At 40.5% G+C, this 18,442-nt stretch overlaps 1 protein-coding gene across 2 annotated transcripts in view; it reads right to left on the bottom strand.

Moving 5' to 3' along the window:
- The window catches only part of Rttn (rotatin), a 181,555-nt gene that overhangs the window by 119,790 nt on the left and 43,323 nt on the right, over positions 1-18,442 (bottom strand). For both annotated transcript variants that reach the window (XR_005089555.1, XM_028886849.1), the window contains exons 17-21: positions 14,979-15,115; positions 10,728-10,899; positions 7,372-7,471; positions 4,793-4,881; positions 2,703-2,820 (exon numbers count right to left, since the gene is read on the bottom strand). Coding sequence is in view for 1 of the 2 variants with exons in the window: in XM_028886849.1 (XP_028742682.1) it covers positions 2,703-2,820; positions 4,793-4,881; positions 7,372-7,471; positions 10,728-10,899; positions 14,979-15,115 (616 nt within the window). In the remaining variant the exon portion in view is untranslated. The remainder of the gene's footprint in view (positions 1-2,702; positions 2,821-4,792; positions 4,882-7,371; positions 7,472-10,727; positions 10,900-14,978; positions 15,116-18,442) is intronic.

Raw genomic sequence — 18,442 nt, 5'->3', positions numbered from 1 at the left:
TTTTTTCCTGATTTAGACTTTAACAAATGTTTCTTAAATAAACTGTGTCCTACTCACTTTGTAAGCAGATTATCATCGAGGGGATATGCTAAAATAAAATTATTTTATAATACTATGTATTTTACTATCTTACCAATGACTAACAGGTCACAAAATATCAAGGTATTTGATCAAAACCCCTCTTTAGAATAATTTAAAAAGTGAGGTAATATTGTAGGAAACAAAGTGCTGTAGAACGATGTGATGGTCAGCCTTGACTGTGAATCTGACTGCAGCTGGACAAGAGACAGCCTCTAGGCTGGAACAGGCGGCAGCCCAGACAGGGCCTAAAGGGACTGTGTTCCACTTGCCTGCCTTCAGTCCTTGCCCTGACTGGGTCCATCCTGCGCTGCTGCCATACTTCATTATACCAGAATGTTGTAGAATACTATTTTAAGATGTGTTACATTTGCTCATGCTGTGGAACATTCATTTAATGATGTAAAGATATGTTGCACTTTTTATGTTGCATTTGTTTACCTCTGTGAAGCTGTGTTACTGTGCCTGTGTAAAACACCTGATGGTCTAATAAAGAGCTGAATGGCCAATAGTGAAGAAGGAGAAAGGATAGGCGGGCTGGCAGGCAGAGATACGGGAGAAGAAGAAGAGCAAGAGCACAAGGGAAAGAGGACACTAGGGGCTAGCCACCCAGCCACCCAGCCATTCAGCCATTCAGCCACCCAGCCACCCAGCCACTCATCCACCCAGCCATTCAGCCACACAGCCACCCAGCCATTCAGCCACCCAGCCACCCAGCCATTCAGCCACCCAGCCATTCAGCCACCCAGCTACCCAGCCATTCAGCCACCCAGCCACTCAGCCACCCAGCCACTCAGCCACCCAGCCATTCAGCCACCCAGCCACACAGCCACACAGCCACACAGCCACACAGCCACCCAGCCACTCAGCCACCCAGCCACTCAGCCACCCAGCCACTCAGCCACCCAGCCACCCAGCCATTCAGCCACCCAGCCACCCAGCCACACAGCCACACAGCCACCCAGCCACTCAGCCACCCAGTCAGCCTCGGAGTAAGAGTGAAAGTAAGATATATAGAAATAAGAGAAGGAAAAATCCCAGAGGCAAAAAGTAAGTACATGGGATAATTTAAAGTTAAAGAAAGCTGACTAGAAACAAGCCGAGCTAAGGCTAGGCATTTATAAGGAAGAATAAGTCTCTGTGTGTATTTATTTCGGAGCTGGGTAGTGGGCCCTAAAAAACCAAAAGAGTAAAACAACCAACAAGACCAGAACCACATTTCTTCTACCTTCAAACAGGTACTAAAGACCTCTGACTCTCTGGGAATCTCTCAGGCCATCCCAGCAGACCAGGACTGAGCAGCTCCCAGGTTCTTAGCCTCTCTGGTGTGCAGATGGCCAGTACTTGGCCCTATCATGCAAGCCAATATAATAAATCACTTATCATAATACAAACTCACTCTATGTTCTGTTCCTCTAGAGAACCTTGCCAAATATAAAAATACCCAGGTCTATTAAAAGCAAATGATAAGCAGAAACAAGACAAGCCGGGCGGTGGTGGCGCACACCTTTAGTCCCAGCACTCAAGAGGCGGAGCCAGGCGAATCCCTGCGAGCTCCAGGCCAGCCTGGTTTACAGAGCATGATCCAGGATAGGCACCAAAACTACACAGAGAAACCCTGTCATGGGGAAAAAGAAGAAGAAGGAGGAAGGAGGAGGAGGAAGAGGAAGAGGAAGAAGAAGAAAGAAGGAAGGAAAGAAAGAGAGAGAGAAAGAAAGAAAGAAAGAAAGAAAGAAAGAAAGAAAGAAAGAAAGAAAGAAAGAAAGAAAGAAAGAAGAAAGAAACAAACAAACAAGACAAAAATCAATATTTTTTTATCCAAATATCATTAAAATCAAACTAACCTGATTTCTTTTTTTAATAGCACATTTTTAAAATGTTTCTAAAACTTCCATACATACACAGATGCTTAAACCATTCAGTGTGATTTAGCTGGGTCTACAGTCTCTATCCCAGTCTAATCTTGTAAGCCAATGCCAAACAAAGGGACAAGTGTAGTGGGAGCTTTAGAGCCATGCCCTGAAGCACCACCCCTAGTGAGGTAGCAGGTAACTGTTACATGCCCCTGGGGCATGGCTGCTGGGGGACCCTTAAGACCTGGGATGCACGCTCTCTCTTCACTACCTCTTGGTTTTGGATGCTGGAACAGAACAGAGCAGAGCTTCCCAGAGAACAGCATTGGACCGTGCCTCATCCTGCCAAGATTCTGCGACAAATTCCTCTTTATTCTGTCTTATGATCTAACCCCCAAATAAATTCCTTTGCTCATTAAATAGACTCCATGGATGGATTGCTAGCGATATAATCCCAAAAGACAAGTGACACCAGAAGTAGGGTACAGATGTTAAAGAAAAGGAAGAGAAAGCAGCTGGCCTTACCTCTTCAAAGATAACAATGCCCATATAAACACTAAATTATGTATTAACAAGCAGGTACAGAGAGTCATCAGAGCTCAGCTTTTCTCAGCTGCTGCCTACTTAAGCAACAACAGTCTAAGAGACATTTCCACAAAAGCACTGAGTGCTTTTCACAATGACTTTTCAAGTCAGTAAAGAACGTTGTTCTCATACTACAATGAAAAGCAAATGTTATCTGCAGTTATCCTTCTGGCACTGATTACTCACCTCTGAACAACAGGGTCAAGAGAGAAGATTGCTGTGACAAGGAAACACGGATGACTGGGTCAGCATATAAAACCTTCCTCAGGAGCGTGAGGCATGGCTGAATCAAGCATTCTACAACCTGCCAATGGAAAATGAGATAAGACATACCACATGGCCTTATTCTAAGTATTATGGCTTGGTCATTAAATTACATGCAACTAAAATGAAAAGATGTTAGATATTCTGTTTTTAAAATTACATTAACAATTACTTTAAATATTGGGTTGGAGAGATGGCTCAGCAGTTAGGGAGCATTGGTTGCTCTTCCAGAGGACATAGTTTCAATTCCAAGCACCCAAGTGGTGGCTCACAATGGTCTGTAATTCCACTTCTAAGGAATCCAATATCCTCTTCTGGCCTCTATAGGCACCAAGTATGCACATGATGCACCTTATACATATAAAACAATAATTCTTTAATTTTAAAAAATAATTTAAAAATAGAAACAACATTGAATACACTTCAGAAAGCTCATAGAATTTTTACGCTTAGTTTTCCTTTAGAGACCCCTTTTAGAAATAAAAAAATAAAAGATGGGTGGGTCTCCCTTAAAATACAAGTATTCATCCAAATTCAGCTAAATTCAGTTCAAACTAATAAAATCAACCTATCAGGCCGGAAATATGGTACAGTGGGAAAGGTACTTGCTTTGCAAGCTGGAGGACCTGGATATGATCCTTAGCACCCATGTAGAATCTGGGTGTGGTGACCCAGAACTTCCTGGGAGGAGACAGATGGGTCCTTGGGACTCGCTGGCCAGCTAGCCTAGCCAAAACAATGAGTTAGCTACAAGTTCAGTGAAATACCCTATCTTAACAATAATACAGAATGTGCTGGGGTAAAGGTAGCCCAGAAACTGTGTGAGTGGCCAACCAATGACTGGTCCAGCTTGAGACCCATGCCCCAAAAGTGAGCCCACCTCTGACACTGCCTGAAGAGTTAGGAACCAGAGGCTGGATGGCCCAAAGGCCTAGGATAGAACAAAACACAACTGGCAAAAAAAAGAAAAGAAAAGAGAGAGAGAGAGAGAGAGAGAGGGAGGGAGGGAGGGAGGGAGGGAGGGAGGGAGGGAGGGAGGGGGGGGGAGGGAGGGAGGGAGGGAGGGAGAGAGGGACGGAGGGACGGAGGGACGGAAGAAAGAGAGAGAGAGAGAAAGAAAGAAAGAAAGAAAGAAAGAAAGAAAGAAAGAAAGAAAGAAAGAAAGAAAGAAAGAAAGAAAGAATGAAATGAGTGATGATTCCTAATGATATTCTGTTATACTTGTAGACAGGAGCCTAGCATAACTGTCATCAGAGAGACTTCATTCAGCAACTGATTAAAATGCAGAGACCCACAGTCAAACATTAGGCAGATCTTGGGAATCCTACAGAAGGGGCACGGATTGTAGGAAAACAGAGTCAAGGACACCACAAGAAAATCCACATAATCAACTAACCTGGGCTCATAAGGGCTCCCAGAGACTGAACCAACCATTGGGGAGCCTACTGGGTCTGACCTAGGCCCTCTGCATCTAAGTTATGGTTGCGTAGCTTGGTCTTCCTGTGGGACTCCTGACAGTGAGCACAGGGGCTGTCTCTGACTCGGTTGCCTGCTCTTGGGGCCCTTCCTCCTACTGGGTTGCCTCATCCAGCGTTAACATGAAGGGAGGTGCCTAGTCTTATTGAAACTTGATATGTCATGTTTGGTTAATATCCCTGGGTGGCCTACCCTTTTCTGAAGGCAAATGGAGGATGAATGGATGGGGTAGGGGTACTTGGAAGAGAGGAAGGAGAGGAAACTGAGGTCTGGATGTATATATGAGAGAATAAATGTAAACAATTTAAAAATAAAACTTAAAAAAAATATTAACAAAATATAATACAGAGAGTGATAGAGGAAGATATTCAACTTCAACTTCTGTTCTCTACCTACTCATGCATAGGCAAGTGAAACTCCATGTCCATATGCATATAATACACACACACACACACACACACACACACACACACACACACACATACACAAACATACTCTTCTCTTTAAAAAGGCCAACTTACAAAAAAATGTCTTACCTTGCCATCTTGACCCACACATTCATTTAAATACCCGATTATCTTCTCAATTAAGCATAACTTTTTCACCACAGCATGCATCTTAATATCTACAGATAAAACAATATTCAAGTTAAACAAGTGTTTGTGGCTTTAAAAACATTTTGAAATATATGGGACAGTTATGCACCCAACTTCCAAACTATTAAAAATATGGTATACCTAGGGCTGAAATTAGAAGACAAAATATTTTTATGAATCTGTGTACTGTGAAACATTTAAGTTACAAACAATTCTTGTTTGTTTTTTCTCTTTGGGGGGTCCACCACCCAGCTCCCAAATAAATTCACACACGGAGGCTTATTCTTAATTATGAATGCCCACCTTAGCTTTGCTTAGTTTTTAGCCAGCTTTTGTTAACTTTAACTTAACCTGTCTACTTTTGCCTCTGGGATTTTCCCATTCTCTTACTTCTGTAAATCTTATTCTTATTCTGTAGCTGGCTGTGTAGCTGGGTGGCTGGCCCCTGGAGTCCTCCTCCTTCTCTGGCTGCTAGATCTTAGATCTCTTTCCTCCCAGATTTCTATATATACATATTCTCTCTGCCTGCCAGCCACACCTATCCTTTCTCCTGCCTTGTTATTGGCCATTCAGTTCTTTATTAGACCCATGGACGTTTTAGACAGGCAAAGTAACACAGCTTCACAGAGTTAAACAAATGAAACATAAACAAAAGTAACACACCTTAAAATAATATTCCCCAACAAATTCTTACATCTATTCCCACACTGGTATATGAAATATAAAAAAAAAAAATCTATAAAAACTAACAAACATGCAAACTATTTTAGATACTAAGTAGAACTAGAATTTAAGAAAGCAAATTATTTTAGTTCCACATGGCAATTTTTTTTCTCCAAATTGTTTCATTTCTTCTCTTTCTCAAATAGATTACTTCAAAATATTTAGAATTCTCTATAAATTAATAAGCAGATATGGTTGAATATGAACATCAGTCTACTAATGAATGATTTTCAGCCTCTAGTTATTAATAGGAAATATAAAAGGAAATTTTTTAATGTACTACATATTTCTGAAAAAATATTTAATAAGCATATATTCAAATATATATAGCTCTCCTGCTCTCACGCCCTCAGGGCAGGCTCACCTGCAGCCTAGACAACAGGGTCAGCTCTGCTGTGTCGCCCAGGCAGGGTACAGGGCCCACTCTACTGTGTGCTGCAGCTGGTGAGGGGCAGGGCTAGTTCTCTCACTCTCCTGACTCTGAGGCCAGCGCACCCCCCCCCCCACCTATTGCACTGCATGGCAGATGGGGGGGGCAGGGCAGGGGGGGGATAGGGATGCAGGGTCAGCTCTCCTGCTCTCATGTCCTCAGGGCTGGCTCATCTAGGGAGGAAGGGGCTTCCCCACAACAGGGTCAGTTCTAGTAGGCTGCCCAGACCAGAGGCAAGAACCCCCTCTCATGCACGGCAGCTGCTGCAGCCAGTGAGGATCAGGGCTCGCTCATACACACTTGCAAGTAAAGGTGAATGGACTAAGGAGTAAACTGTGACTCAAGGGCCACACTACAGCTTCCACGACAAGATGATGATGATGATGATGATGATGATGATGATAATTTTTCTGGGGGGGGGTCTTTTAAATTTGATTTTGATTGAGGGGGAGGTTGCAAGGGCAGAGGGCTGATGTGGAGAGGGGATGATATGTAGTATTAGAATGCATGATTGAAATCCATAAAGAATAATAAAATTTAAAAAGAAAAAAAGTGAGAATTTGCTTTTTCCAGAAACATTAAAATGCATATATCAAAGATTAGGAAAAATGAAAAACTAACCCTATGCAATAGCAATATTACAAACAAAGCAAGCTATCTTTTTCTAGTTTATTTTTAAATAATAAAACCACATACATACTCTTTTTAAACAATAAACCACACATACACAGAATTACAATGCTTTTTTTTTTTTTCATTTTATTTTATGTGTATGGTTGTTTTGTCTGCATGCATATTTTAAACCAACAGCATGCCCTAAGAACCCTGAAGAGGGTATTAGATCCCCTGGGACTGGAGTTATGGATGGTTGTGAGCCTCCATGAGGTGCTCCTTAAGCCACTGAGCTATCTCTCCAGCCCATAATGTATTATTTTTTGTCTTATCCAAAAGTACTGTTTGGGTCACTTCTCTGAGCAACATGTAGGAATCAAAATTACCACATACCAATAAATTTTAAAAGGAAAAAAACTTTATACTCATAATTCTATTAATATTTTGGATTATATTTGATAATTTGATAAGCCCCCCTATGACAGTCTATATAGATCAAATATTGACAATGAACTTGACAAGCAAACTCTTCATGAAGAACCCCATAGTAAACATTATAAGTAAGGTCTGCCACACATTCTTAGATCTTGGTTTTGTTCAACAATCTAAACATGTAAAAAGACATTCTTATCATGAAGATTAAAATATGTCAGAGGCTAGGCCTGGCCTATCAACAGTTATCTGACAAACTAATACTAATACAGCAACTTCAAATCTTAGGCTAGCAATAAGAACACTGTCAAAAATTCATTACCTTGCAAGATTACAGCTAGTTGCTCAGCAGCTGACTTCCTCAAAACAAGATCAACATCATCTGAGGTGAAGATTTCGTATACCTTTTCAACAGTCTCCAGCTGAAAATCAAAAATACATATTTTCATCTGCTTCCAATTCCCCAATAAAATTTTACAGCTCACGCCATAAAAACAAAAGCTTAGAGTCAACATACTTAAATAAACATTTATATGTAAATTTGCAACAATGGTGTGTTAGGTAATAGGGAAACAAGATCAGAAAGAAACAGGCATGATGTTCAAATAAGCTTCCTTTTTAATGAACATTATTGTTAAGGGTCATAAGTAATCCATTAATTCACTAGCACCTTGCAAATATCCTAGAAAACTTCTGGGTTTCCTGGCATCTCTGTGTTATACCAGACTAACCTGAGACAAGCAACTCAGACCTATGACTCAAGATTTCCCTCAGTCCTGTAAACTACCAACTGCAAACCCTGTGGTCCTCTTCTTTAACCATCTCTGCCTCTGAAGACAAGTCCAATGGCTTTAACAGTCAGAGATTGATATTTGCTTACTTCAGAGCAGTGTGAAATAGCAAAAACAGCAATTCAAAAAAAGACCTAAAGCAACATTACATTTTTCTCATACCCTCTGCTAACTTCTATCCAGTGATAGCTAATCTCAGCTGTCAACTTGAAACACCTAAGAAGGAAATTTTCAATTGAGGAATTGGCTCCATCAGATTATGAGAAAGCCTATGGAGCATTTCCTTAATTTCTAACTGATGCTTTAGGGCCCAGACCACTTTGAGTGGCACCATCATCCCCAGGAAGGTGGGCCTGGGCTGCAAAAGAAAGGTAGCTGAACTTCACCCTGGGACAAACAGCAAGCAATGATTCTCCATGCTTCCTGCTCTAAGTTCCTGACTTGGCTTCCCTTCATTATGGATTAACCTGTAAGACAAAATAAGCACTTTCCTCTCTAAATTGGTTTTGGACAATGTTTTTTCAGAGCAACAAAAAGCAAACCAGAATATATCCCTACTGTAGACTCACAAGAAATCCCAGGAATTCCTCTCCCCCCTTTCTACAAATTCTACAAAAGCCTAACAATGAATAATAGAATTTTGGTACTCACTGATTCCCTAGCTGTATCTTTTAAATATCCTATGAAGATCCTCAAATCTTCTGGCCAACGCCACCATACAGCAGAAAACATTAAGCTCAGAACAAAACTAAAAATGCATTTGCCCATTAAAAAACAAAATAAAACACAACAAAAAACAGTATCAGAATCTGTGTATGGTAACCTTACCTACAACCCCAGCATTTGGAAAAGTGGGCCACTATGATCACAAGACCATCCTGAGCTACACAGCAAGACCCTGTCAAAAACAAAGAGACAAAAAAAAAGCCAGCACTGTACTAACTACTCTGTGTGGCCCTTTGTTGCTAATACCCATGCTGGAGACTTCATGTAAGTATAAATAAAAACTGACAGATGGCAAACTGAAAAGTACATGGGAAGCTATAAAGCCCAGGAGGGAATCAAGAATGAGGACAGAGGGCAGAATTCTCCATCAGTTCAGTGATGTAGGTACAGCCCTGGTTAAATAGATGCTGTCTTAGTTTGCTTCTCTCTTGCTGTAATAAAACACAAACCAAAAGCAGCTTGGGGAGGAAAGGGTTTATTTCATCTCACAACTTCCGGGTCACAATCATCACTGAGAATCCAGGGCAGGAACCAAAGCAGAGACCATGGAGAAACACTGACCATAGCTTGCTCTTTGTGGCTTTCTCAGCTTGTGTTTTGATATAATTTAGGACAAGCTGCTCTGGGGTGGCAGCAACTCGAGTGGGCCGAGCCCTTCCACATCTATCATTAATCAAGAAAGTGCCCATAGATTTACCTACATATCAGACTTAATGGAGGCATTGTCTTAATTAAGCTTCCCTCTTCCAAAATTATCCTAGCTTGTTTCAAGTTGACCAAAAGAAAACAAAAAACAAAAAACAGCACCACAGGTACTAACCTTCTGGAGTCAACTAAAGGAGCCAAAGGCCAAGGATTCAGTAAAGAGTTTTAAAAAAAAATCTTATAATCACTGTAAAATCCTGGAGAAACTGCTTTGGAGATACATATATATGTGTGTGTGTTTTATACATATGTGGGTGTGGGTGTGGGTGTGTTTCTCTTAAAATGCAGAGGCTGGAATACTTTCCACAAGAACTTTTTCTTTTTTCCTAGTTGGCAATTCCCAGTATTTTTATGTCAATGTATTTGTTTGGTCATCATAAGAGCAGGTGAGATGCTCAATGGGTAATGGCACTTGCTGCCAAGCCTGATGATCTATGTTCCATCTCCAGCAACACATATGATGGGAAAAAAAACTGACTTCTATGGCATGCCCTTGTGCGCGCGCACACACACACACATATACACACACACACACACACACACACACACACACACACACACACAATAAATCTAATAAAAATACATTTTAAGAAATTAACTGGAAAAAAAAAAAAACAGGAGCTGAAGAAATAACTCAGAGGGTAAGAGCATATGCTGCTCTTCCAAAGGATCTGAGTTTGGTCCCCAGCATCCACGTCAAGTGTCTAACAACCATCTGTAACTCCAGCTCCAGGGAATCCAATGCCCTCTTCTGGCTTCAACTTGGCACTGTATTCACATGCACATAGATTTTTAAAAATTAGAAAAAGACATAAAAATTTATCACAACACTTCTCACTCTATTCAACTGTAGTGCATTTCAGACACTCCATGAATAACTTCCACTTTCAGCACATACATATAATTCCCAGAAGACAATGGACTTGTGAGAACCAAAGTTAAAGGCTAGAGGCTATTTATGCTTTCACTCCCCTAAACAAGTTCATTTGAGCCATCTGTACCAACACCAGACATGCTTGATCATATGTGGATGGGAAATATGTCAGGATATGTGACTGCCCCTGATTGGCTCTGATGAAAAATACAGTAGCCTTGTGGGGTTGCTTTTTTAAGCCTCTTCAAGGCGTGACTTGTGGTCATTTTCTGGGAACCCAAAGATGGACCTGGCCAGAGAGTTTATCAACCTGGCCAGTATTTAATTAAAGCTTGCTTCAAATTTGGTTTTAAAATGTGGTAATGGTCTTATTCTCAACCAGTGGGATTAACACACTTAAGTAGTATCTGCCCAGTAAACAAAGGCATCCAGAAGCCAGATCAATATAGAATATGAGAAACTAGTCCCAAATTACCCACCTCCCTCCCCATGCACACACAGCCTGAAAGTCACTACATAAAATGCATGTTATATAAATGTGTCAAATTACTACACAGTAACAAACTCAAAAGTTATTGTTACCTTAATAACTAGTTCTCGTCTGTCATCCAGTTTAAGGTCAATAGGTTTTTTCACAATAAATAGATTAGTAATTCGGGAGAGAATTCTGGCATCTATTAATGGGCGCTTTGTATCAGCCCCTTCTTCATTGGTAAGATAAAATGCTAACAGCTTTAATGCTAGTGAACGAACCCTAAAAACAAAACACAAGGTATTTAAATCAGTATTTTGTGCTTATAAATAGGCTTATAAACATGCCTAGAAATACAAAGAATTATCAAAATAAAGTGTAACTCCCCATATATACATACTGCCATCAGTAGTATGTTCCTATTTCTACAAAACTCTTTCATATAGATCTATTTTCACATAGAGTCAATTTTGTTTTATAAAATAACATCAGAAACTGAGAATAATTAGTAACAACAACTGGGTAGACTTACAGAGACTAAAACACAGTCAACTTCAGTTAATCTTCGTGTCAGATCTGTAGCCCCAACTGTGCAAGGATGCAACAGAAGGATTTTTAACACAGGAGTTTGAGAGTAGCCTAGGACAAATAGTGATAAAGCCCAGTATAAAACCAAAATTGTAAGGTGTTAGAAAACCCAAGATGTGGCGATGCCAGACCCATGGGATATCTGCCTAGGAGATATCCAAACAGGGAAGCAGAACCAGCACAAGAGAAAGCAGTTGTTGCAGTCAACAGAACTGGAAGGGCAGAGCCATCTCAACATAGGAGACACAGCTTCAGGATTTGGAGTCTGCCCTGCTGGGTTTCAGTCTTGGTTTAGTTTAGTATTTCCTCACTATTTTGTCCCTTTTCCTCCCTTTTGGAATGGTAATGTATATTCTGTGTCATTGCATTTGGAAGTATGTAATTTGCTTTTTGCTTTTACAGGGGGTTACAATTAAGAGACTGCCTTGAGTCTCAGATGAGACTTTAGACTTTTAAACAAGTATTGAAACTGAAAGACCATGGGGATTTTGAAGTTGAATTAAATGAATTTTGCATTTTGATAAGGCTACAAGAATATGGGGTCCAGGGAGTAGAATGTAGTGGTTTGACTGACAATGGCCCCCCATATGCTCAGGAATGTTTGGTCTGTATTTGGTGGAACTGTTTGGGAAAGTTAGGTGTACCCTTGTTAAAGGAGATGTGTCACTGCAAGTAGGCTTTAAGATTTCAAAAACCCCAAGCCATTCCCGGTGCCATTCACAATGAGCCTACTCTCTCTCTCCCACACCCTACTCTGCCTCATAGTTGTAGATCAGATGTAAGCTCTCATCTACTTCTCCAGGACCACGACATCCTGTCTACTGCCAGGCTCCCCACTGTGGTGATATTTTATTTGTATGTTAATAAATAAAGTTTGCCTGGAGATCAGAGGTCATAGCAAGCCATAAACAGAAGTCAGGCAGTGGTAGCACACGCCCTTAATGGAATCACATGGCAGGCAGAGTCTCTGTGTGTTCAAGGACAGAGCCAAGTGTGGTGACACGAGCCTTTAATCCCAGTACCAACCATAGAGACCTGGAGGTTTGTATAGACAGGCAGTGATGAGGAAGTGATGTGGCTGGGCTTAGAGCCAATGAGAAGGCAGAACAGCAAAGCAATAAAGGCGCAGGTTAGACAGGAAGAAGCTGGTTTGGTTCTCTTGGGAAGAGACAGCGGTGTGGTGAGCTAAGGTTAGTTGGTGGCTATCACTATTGCTCAGATCTCTATGGCTTGCACCTCTGTATTTGGCTCTGTGTTTCTTATTTAATATGACTGTTTAGAAATTCGTCTATACCCCACCAAAATGGTCATGGTCTCTAACCCTCTGGAAATGTAAGCCCCAAATTAAATGCTTTCTTTTATGAGTTGCCTTGGTCATGGTATCTTATCACATTGATAAGAAAGGAAAGAAAGAAAGTTAGACATTTGCTTAGTGCTATTGTTTGTTCCTTTCTTCTAGGCAATGACTCACACACAACAAGGCTAGAGATGAGAAAGATAAAACATGGTTTTTTGTGTCTTCCTTTCTAGTATATAAACTTGGCATGTTTTAAGGTTAAGCTCTGGCTGCCAGAATCCAATTATTCTAATATTTACCTGCTTATCCCAAATATACTTATATACTCTGTAAAAATATAAAGATTAGTCAGTAGACAGGGTCCCCAACTTCATTAAATTTATAGATGGGATAGTATAGACTGAAGAAAATGAATATCTAAGTTAAACTGTGATCTTTGCTCTTACTCAAAGAGAATTCAGACCTTGTTCACGGATCCTGTTGAGGGTGTCTTTGCTTACTAGAGATCTTGGGCCCCTGTGATGTTTGTTCATCTTCACTGTCTGCTTGTCTAGATTTAGAATTACCACAGAAACATCTCTGACATGTTCATGAGGGTGTTTCACAAGAGGGATTATTAGGGAAGACCCAACCTAACCGTGAGTAGTACCATCCCATGAGCTACGGTTCTGGACTGAATGAAAAGGACATGAGCTAAGCACCAACATCCGTCTATCTCTGCTGACAACACATGTACTGTGGTCGGCTGCCTCAAGCTCCTGCTGCCATGCCTCTCACAACATAACATACCTTAAGCTATGAGCCAAAACAAGCCCTTGCTCTCTTAAGTTGCTTTTGTTAGGTATTTTGTCAGAGCATCAACAACAACAAAATAACTAATACAATCTACCTAAGAGAACAACAAATACACTTTTGTGTTGCTTCACCAAATGCAGGTGTTGGCTAAGAGAGAAAGAGTACAGTACTAGCACAATAAATACTAGTGTTTGCCAGGGACCATGGCAATAATTATGGAAGCCAGTCTCCATGGAACATGTTGACATTATCTGCTCTGCTTCTTCCTGCATCACACTGCACAGATATATGCAGCGTCTCTTCCTTTTATTCTTTGGTGCTTTAATTTATTTCCACATATTTCTTTATCATGTGGGGAAAACAAAATTATTTATTCTCAAAACAATGTCTGTGCTGGACAGATGCCTCAGAGGTTAAGAACACATAATGCTATTCCATAGGACACAGTTTGATTATAGCACCCAAACCAGGCAGCTCAGGAATGCTTTTAACTCCAACTCCAGAAGGATTCAGTGCCTCTGGCCTCCATGGGCACCCACAAACAGACACACACATATACCCATCATTAAAAATAAAATAAATTTTCTAAACTTTTGCTCGGGCTAGAGAAATCTCAGCAGGTTAAGAGTATTTGCTGTTCTTGCAGAGTATGGGGTTCAATTCCCAGCACCTAGCTCACAGCTCACAACCATTCTAATTCCAGTACCAAGAGATCTGGTGGCCTCTTCTGCTCTCTACAAACACCAGGTATAAATATGGTACACAGAAATATGTGCAGGCAAAACACCCATACACATAAAATAAAAAAGTAATGAATAAAATCTTTAAACTAAATAAATAAATAAAATTAAAAAAGACTACTCCTCTTGGCCTTTTGAATACTCTTTATCACTGTTTGACTTTAAACTTTTCCCTCTTCTCAGTGAAGGGAAATGTTCTCACCGTTAACTTCAGAAAGGAACAAAGAAAATTCATAACTATACATCCCTCCTTCTGTTATTTTAGTTAAGATGATACCCACACCAATGATTATGGTGGTATTTTATTTGTACTGAAATGTGATTTTAATTGTATGTTAATAAATAAAGTTGCCCTGGGGTCAGAGCTATTAGAGCCATAGCAAGAGTGTGGTGGTTAGAAGAGCTAGGTGGATTTCTGTGTGTTCAGGGATACAGCCAGCATTGGAGACATACGCCTTAAGACCTGGAGGGCGGTACTTACAGGCAGTGACAAGGCAGTCACGTGGTTGGGTTTACAACCAATGAGAAAGCAGAACAGAAAGACTATTTAAAGACAGACAAACAGGAAGTAGCTCTCTCTTTCAGGGAAGCTAGGAGCACTGCAGGAGGTAAGATTTTAGCTCTGCACTCTGACCTCCCGGCTTTCTCTTTTACATTGGTTCTGTGTTTCTTATTTTAATAAGACAGTTGGTTACATCTACAAATGATGGTGAAGGAAAGAACTCCTTTCAGCTCCCCAAGTAACAGTACAAAGTAAATGAAATTAAAACACCTCAGTAAAGCAGACAATCAGCCACACACTGATTGGTTCTTCGGAGTAATAACATGAAGCCATCTTCCTTCCTTCCTTTAGTTCTACTGTTTCAGATTCATATAATTACTATACTTTTCTAGAACACCTTCATTAATCTTTCTTATTCAAAAAGTTACACTGTACTTACGAAGGCTTTTTTACTAGCAAAAGTCGCAGCACAGACTTCAGCCGGGTAGTAGAAGGGAGAATGCCTTCTGCTTCAGAACTCGCTTTGCTTAGAAGGAGAATGCAGTTGCCTAAAGGATCTTCTGGATCAGCATAGCCCTAAGAATTATTTTTTAAGAGAAATTATCATTCAGTTTTATACATGTTAAGTTTTCAATTTGAAAATAACAGTAATTATACAGGTATGTCATACAATTCAATTCCCCTCAAGTCAGTTATATAACAGTCTCTTTTCAAAATAACCAATGTGAGATAAGGAGATGAAATTAAAAGTAAAATAATTTTTTAAAGTACATTTTAAGGAAAATGTGCTGATATTTCTGTTTTCTACGATCCTAGCAGTAGCATGTTCATACTCAAGACACTTGATAAGCTCTTTAATCCTCTCCAAACAGATCCAAGCAGGAGTGGTATAGGAACTTCATGTAGAAAACTGGACCAGTGAGCTTTGAGGACTAAAACCTATGTGTCCATTGGGAACAGAGAACCATTGTCCATAGGAAGTTGTAGTCTGTTTCCAGTGAATTACAGCCATTTCTTCTACATATTTTTAATATCAAGTAACACAATGCAACATAGGTAATATGAAAGTGAGAAAAGAGAAGTCTTCTGAGGCACATTCTCAGATGTCCTAGTATGCTTTTACTGTCAACTGGACACAGCCTAGAGTCATCTGAGAGGAAACCTGAGCCAAAGAACTACAGAGATCAAACTAGCCTGTGGGCATGTCTGTGGGACTGTCTTGATGATGACCTGATGTGGGAGACCCAGCCCACTTGGGGCAGCACCAGCCCTAGACAGCTGAGCATGAGTATGAGCTACCCAGAGAGCGAGCCACAGAGCAGCTTTCTTACATGGGCTTGGCTTGAGTTTCTGCCCTAGCTTCCCCTGATGATGCCCTGTGACCTGGAAGTATAAGCCAAATAAATCCTTTCCTTCCTTAAGTTGCTGTTGGTCATGATACTTGTCATAGCAACAAAAATAAAACTAGAAAGGAAAACGTGGAAGAGAAGGATAAAAACCACTTTTCTTCATGGTGCTGTGGAACAATCTTTGTACACCGTAACTATGTATTAGTCTCAATAAAGAGCTGACTGTGATATATTACAGTGACTAGGCTGTGTCCAGTTGACAGTAAACGCATACTAGGACATCTGAGAATGTGCTTCAGAAGACTTCTCTTTTCTCACTTTTATATTACCTATGTTGCATTGTGTTACTTGATATTTACTGACATAGCTGGGCAGGAAGACGTTGGGTGGGAAACCATTCTAGGAGGATGCTGGGAAGAAGAGCGGCGTCTGAGGGTCACGAGAGACAGAGAGAAGCAAGATGAACATGACACGCTAAAAGAAGGTACAGCCACATGGCAGAGGGTAGATAAGAAATATGGGTTAATTTAACATGTAAGAGTTAGCTAGTAACCAGCCTGAGCTATCAGTTGAGCATTTATTGTCTCTGTGTCGGTTATTTGGAAGCTGCTGAGACACAGAGAAACTCCGCCTACATCATGGCACTAGACAAAAGCTTTTCCCAAATTCTGATCCTTTCTTTCAAGTGGGTCAGCTGCAGATTATTCCTTTCTCAGGCAAAACACCTGAACTCTAAGAATCCCAACAAGATTTTTAGAGAATCTTATCACACTTACAATAGGATCCTATTTAATAAATAGAGCAAATAATTTTTGAATATGAACTTTTGAACACAGAAACAATCTATTTTACAGTAAAATGACAGTTGTTCAGCTTCTAAAGGTAAATATAATTATTTACTTAAAAGCAAACAAACAAACCTGGGACTAGAGAGATAGTTCAGCCATTAGGAGCACTTCTGACTGAATTTCAGTTCCCAGCATCCACATCAGGCATCTTATAACTGCCTTTCACTCCAATTCAGGTGATCCTGGTCTCCTTGGGTACCCACACATACATGGCATACACTCATACAAATATATATATATATATATATATATATATATATATATATATATATATATGTAAAATTTAATTAACATAAATAAGTATGTGTTTTGGTTGCCATGCAGTGTAGTTTTGGATCAGTATATGAGTGCTTGTCCAGTGGGTCTCCAGATGAGGCAAAGGCCACAGAGACTCATTCAGCAAGGACCAGTGGACTTTGGGGCAGCACAGAATACTGCTGTGACTGCGCAGCCTGCACACTCTCTTCTCTCTCATAATAGTGAAGATTCTCTTGGTGGTTTTTAGTGTCACTTCAGTCAGTCACATATGGTACAGATGTGATCACTCCTGGAAACCCTATTTTTTTCTCAAATATTTCCCCCTAAAATTCCTTGCAAACCAAAGCTTTTCAGGAAATACCTGCTGTCATTCCAGATCCTGGGAACTGTTCTGATTCACTGCTGACAGGATTGGTGGCAATAAACGTTAATGGGCAGTTAAGACATAAGCTAACTGTATACAAGCAGTTTACAGCAAATCACCACTATTTTTGTAAATATGTTTTAAACAAGACCATTGTTCTTGAAAAAGTGTGCCTTGAAGGTGGAAGTCTCTGTCCTACCAGCAACTCCCAAATACCCGGCAGCCACTTTCCAAATAATTGACTCAGAGGATTAATATTTCTTATAAATGTTTGGCTGGGAGCTCGGGCTTATTACTCTTACTAGTGCTTACACTTAAATTAACCTATAATTCCTATCTATGTTTAGACATGTGGCTTTTGCTTCTAACACTGTGTCAGGAAGCCCTCTCTTAAAGGAGCAGCGCCTCTGCTCACCTCCAGCAAACAGAGCCTACCAGAGAAAAGAGAGTTACCAAGAAGCTGTGCTTGACTCTGTTCTTTTGTGTGTTTCGAAAACTTTTTTTTTTTTTGCCCCCGGAGCTGAGGACTAAACCCAGGGCCTTGTGCTTGCTAGGCAAGCGCTCTACCACTGAGCTAAATCCCCAACCCAAAATTGAATTAGGAAGACTTTTTTTTTAAGGTTTATTGATTTATTATATATACAGTGTTCTGCCTGCATGTGTCCTTGCAGGCCAGAAGAGGGCACCAGATCTAATTGCAAGTGGTTGTGAGCCACCATGTGGATGGTAGGAATTGAACTCAGGACCTCTGGAAGAGCAGGCAGTGCTCTTAACCACTGAGCCATCTCCCCAGCCCCAAGCTTTATCAGGTTTTATGTGGAAATTCTTGCCAAACATTTGGGCATCATATGTAAATGAAGTTTTCCTGTCACAACTACCCAGTTCAAATACCCAGCAGCTTCTTTTTTTTTTTTTTTTTGATTAGACAGAAAGGGGGAAATGCTGTGGGAGGACCCTTCTGTATACTGTGAATGTATGTTGCTCTCATTGGTTGATAATAAAAGCTGTTTTGGCCTACAGCCAGGCAGAATAAGGCTTGGCGGGAAAGCCGAATGGAGATACAGGAAGAGGCAGGGTGGAGTTG

The sequence above is a fragment of the Peromyscus leucopus genome, chromosome 19, assembly GCF_004664715.2.
Source record: "Peromyscus leucopus breed LL Stock chromosome 19, UCI_PerLeu_2.1, whole genome shotgun sequence".
NCBI lineage: Eukaryota > Metazoa > Chordata > Mammalia > Rodentia > Cricetidae > Peromyscus > Peromyscus leucopus.
The sequence above is the reverse complement of the archived record's forward strand: the minus strand, read 5'-3'. Positions and strand labels throughout refer to the sequence as shown.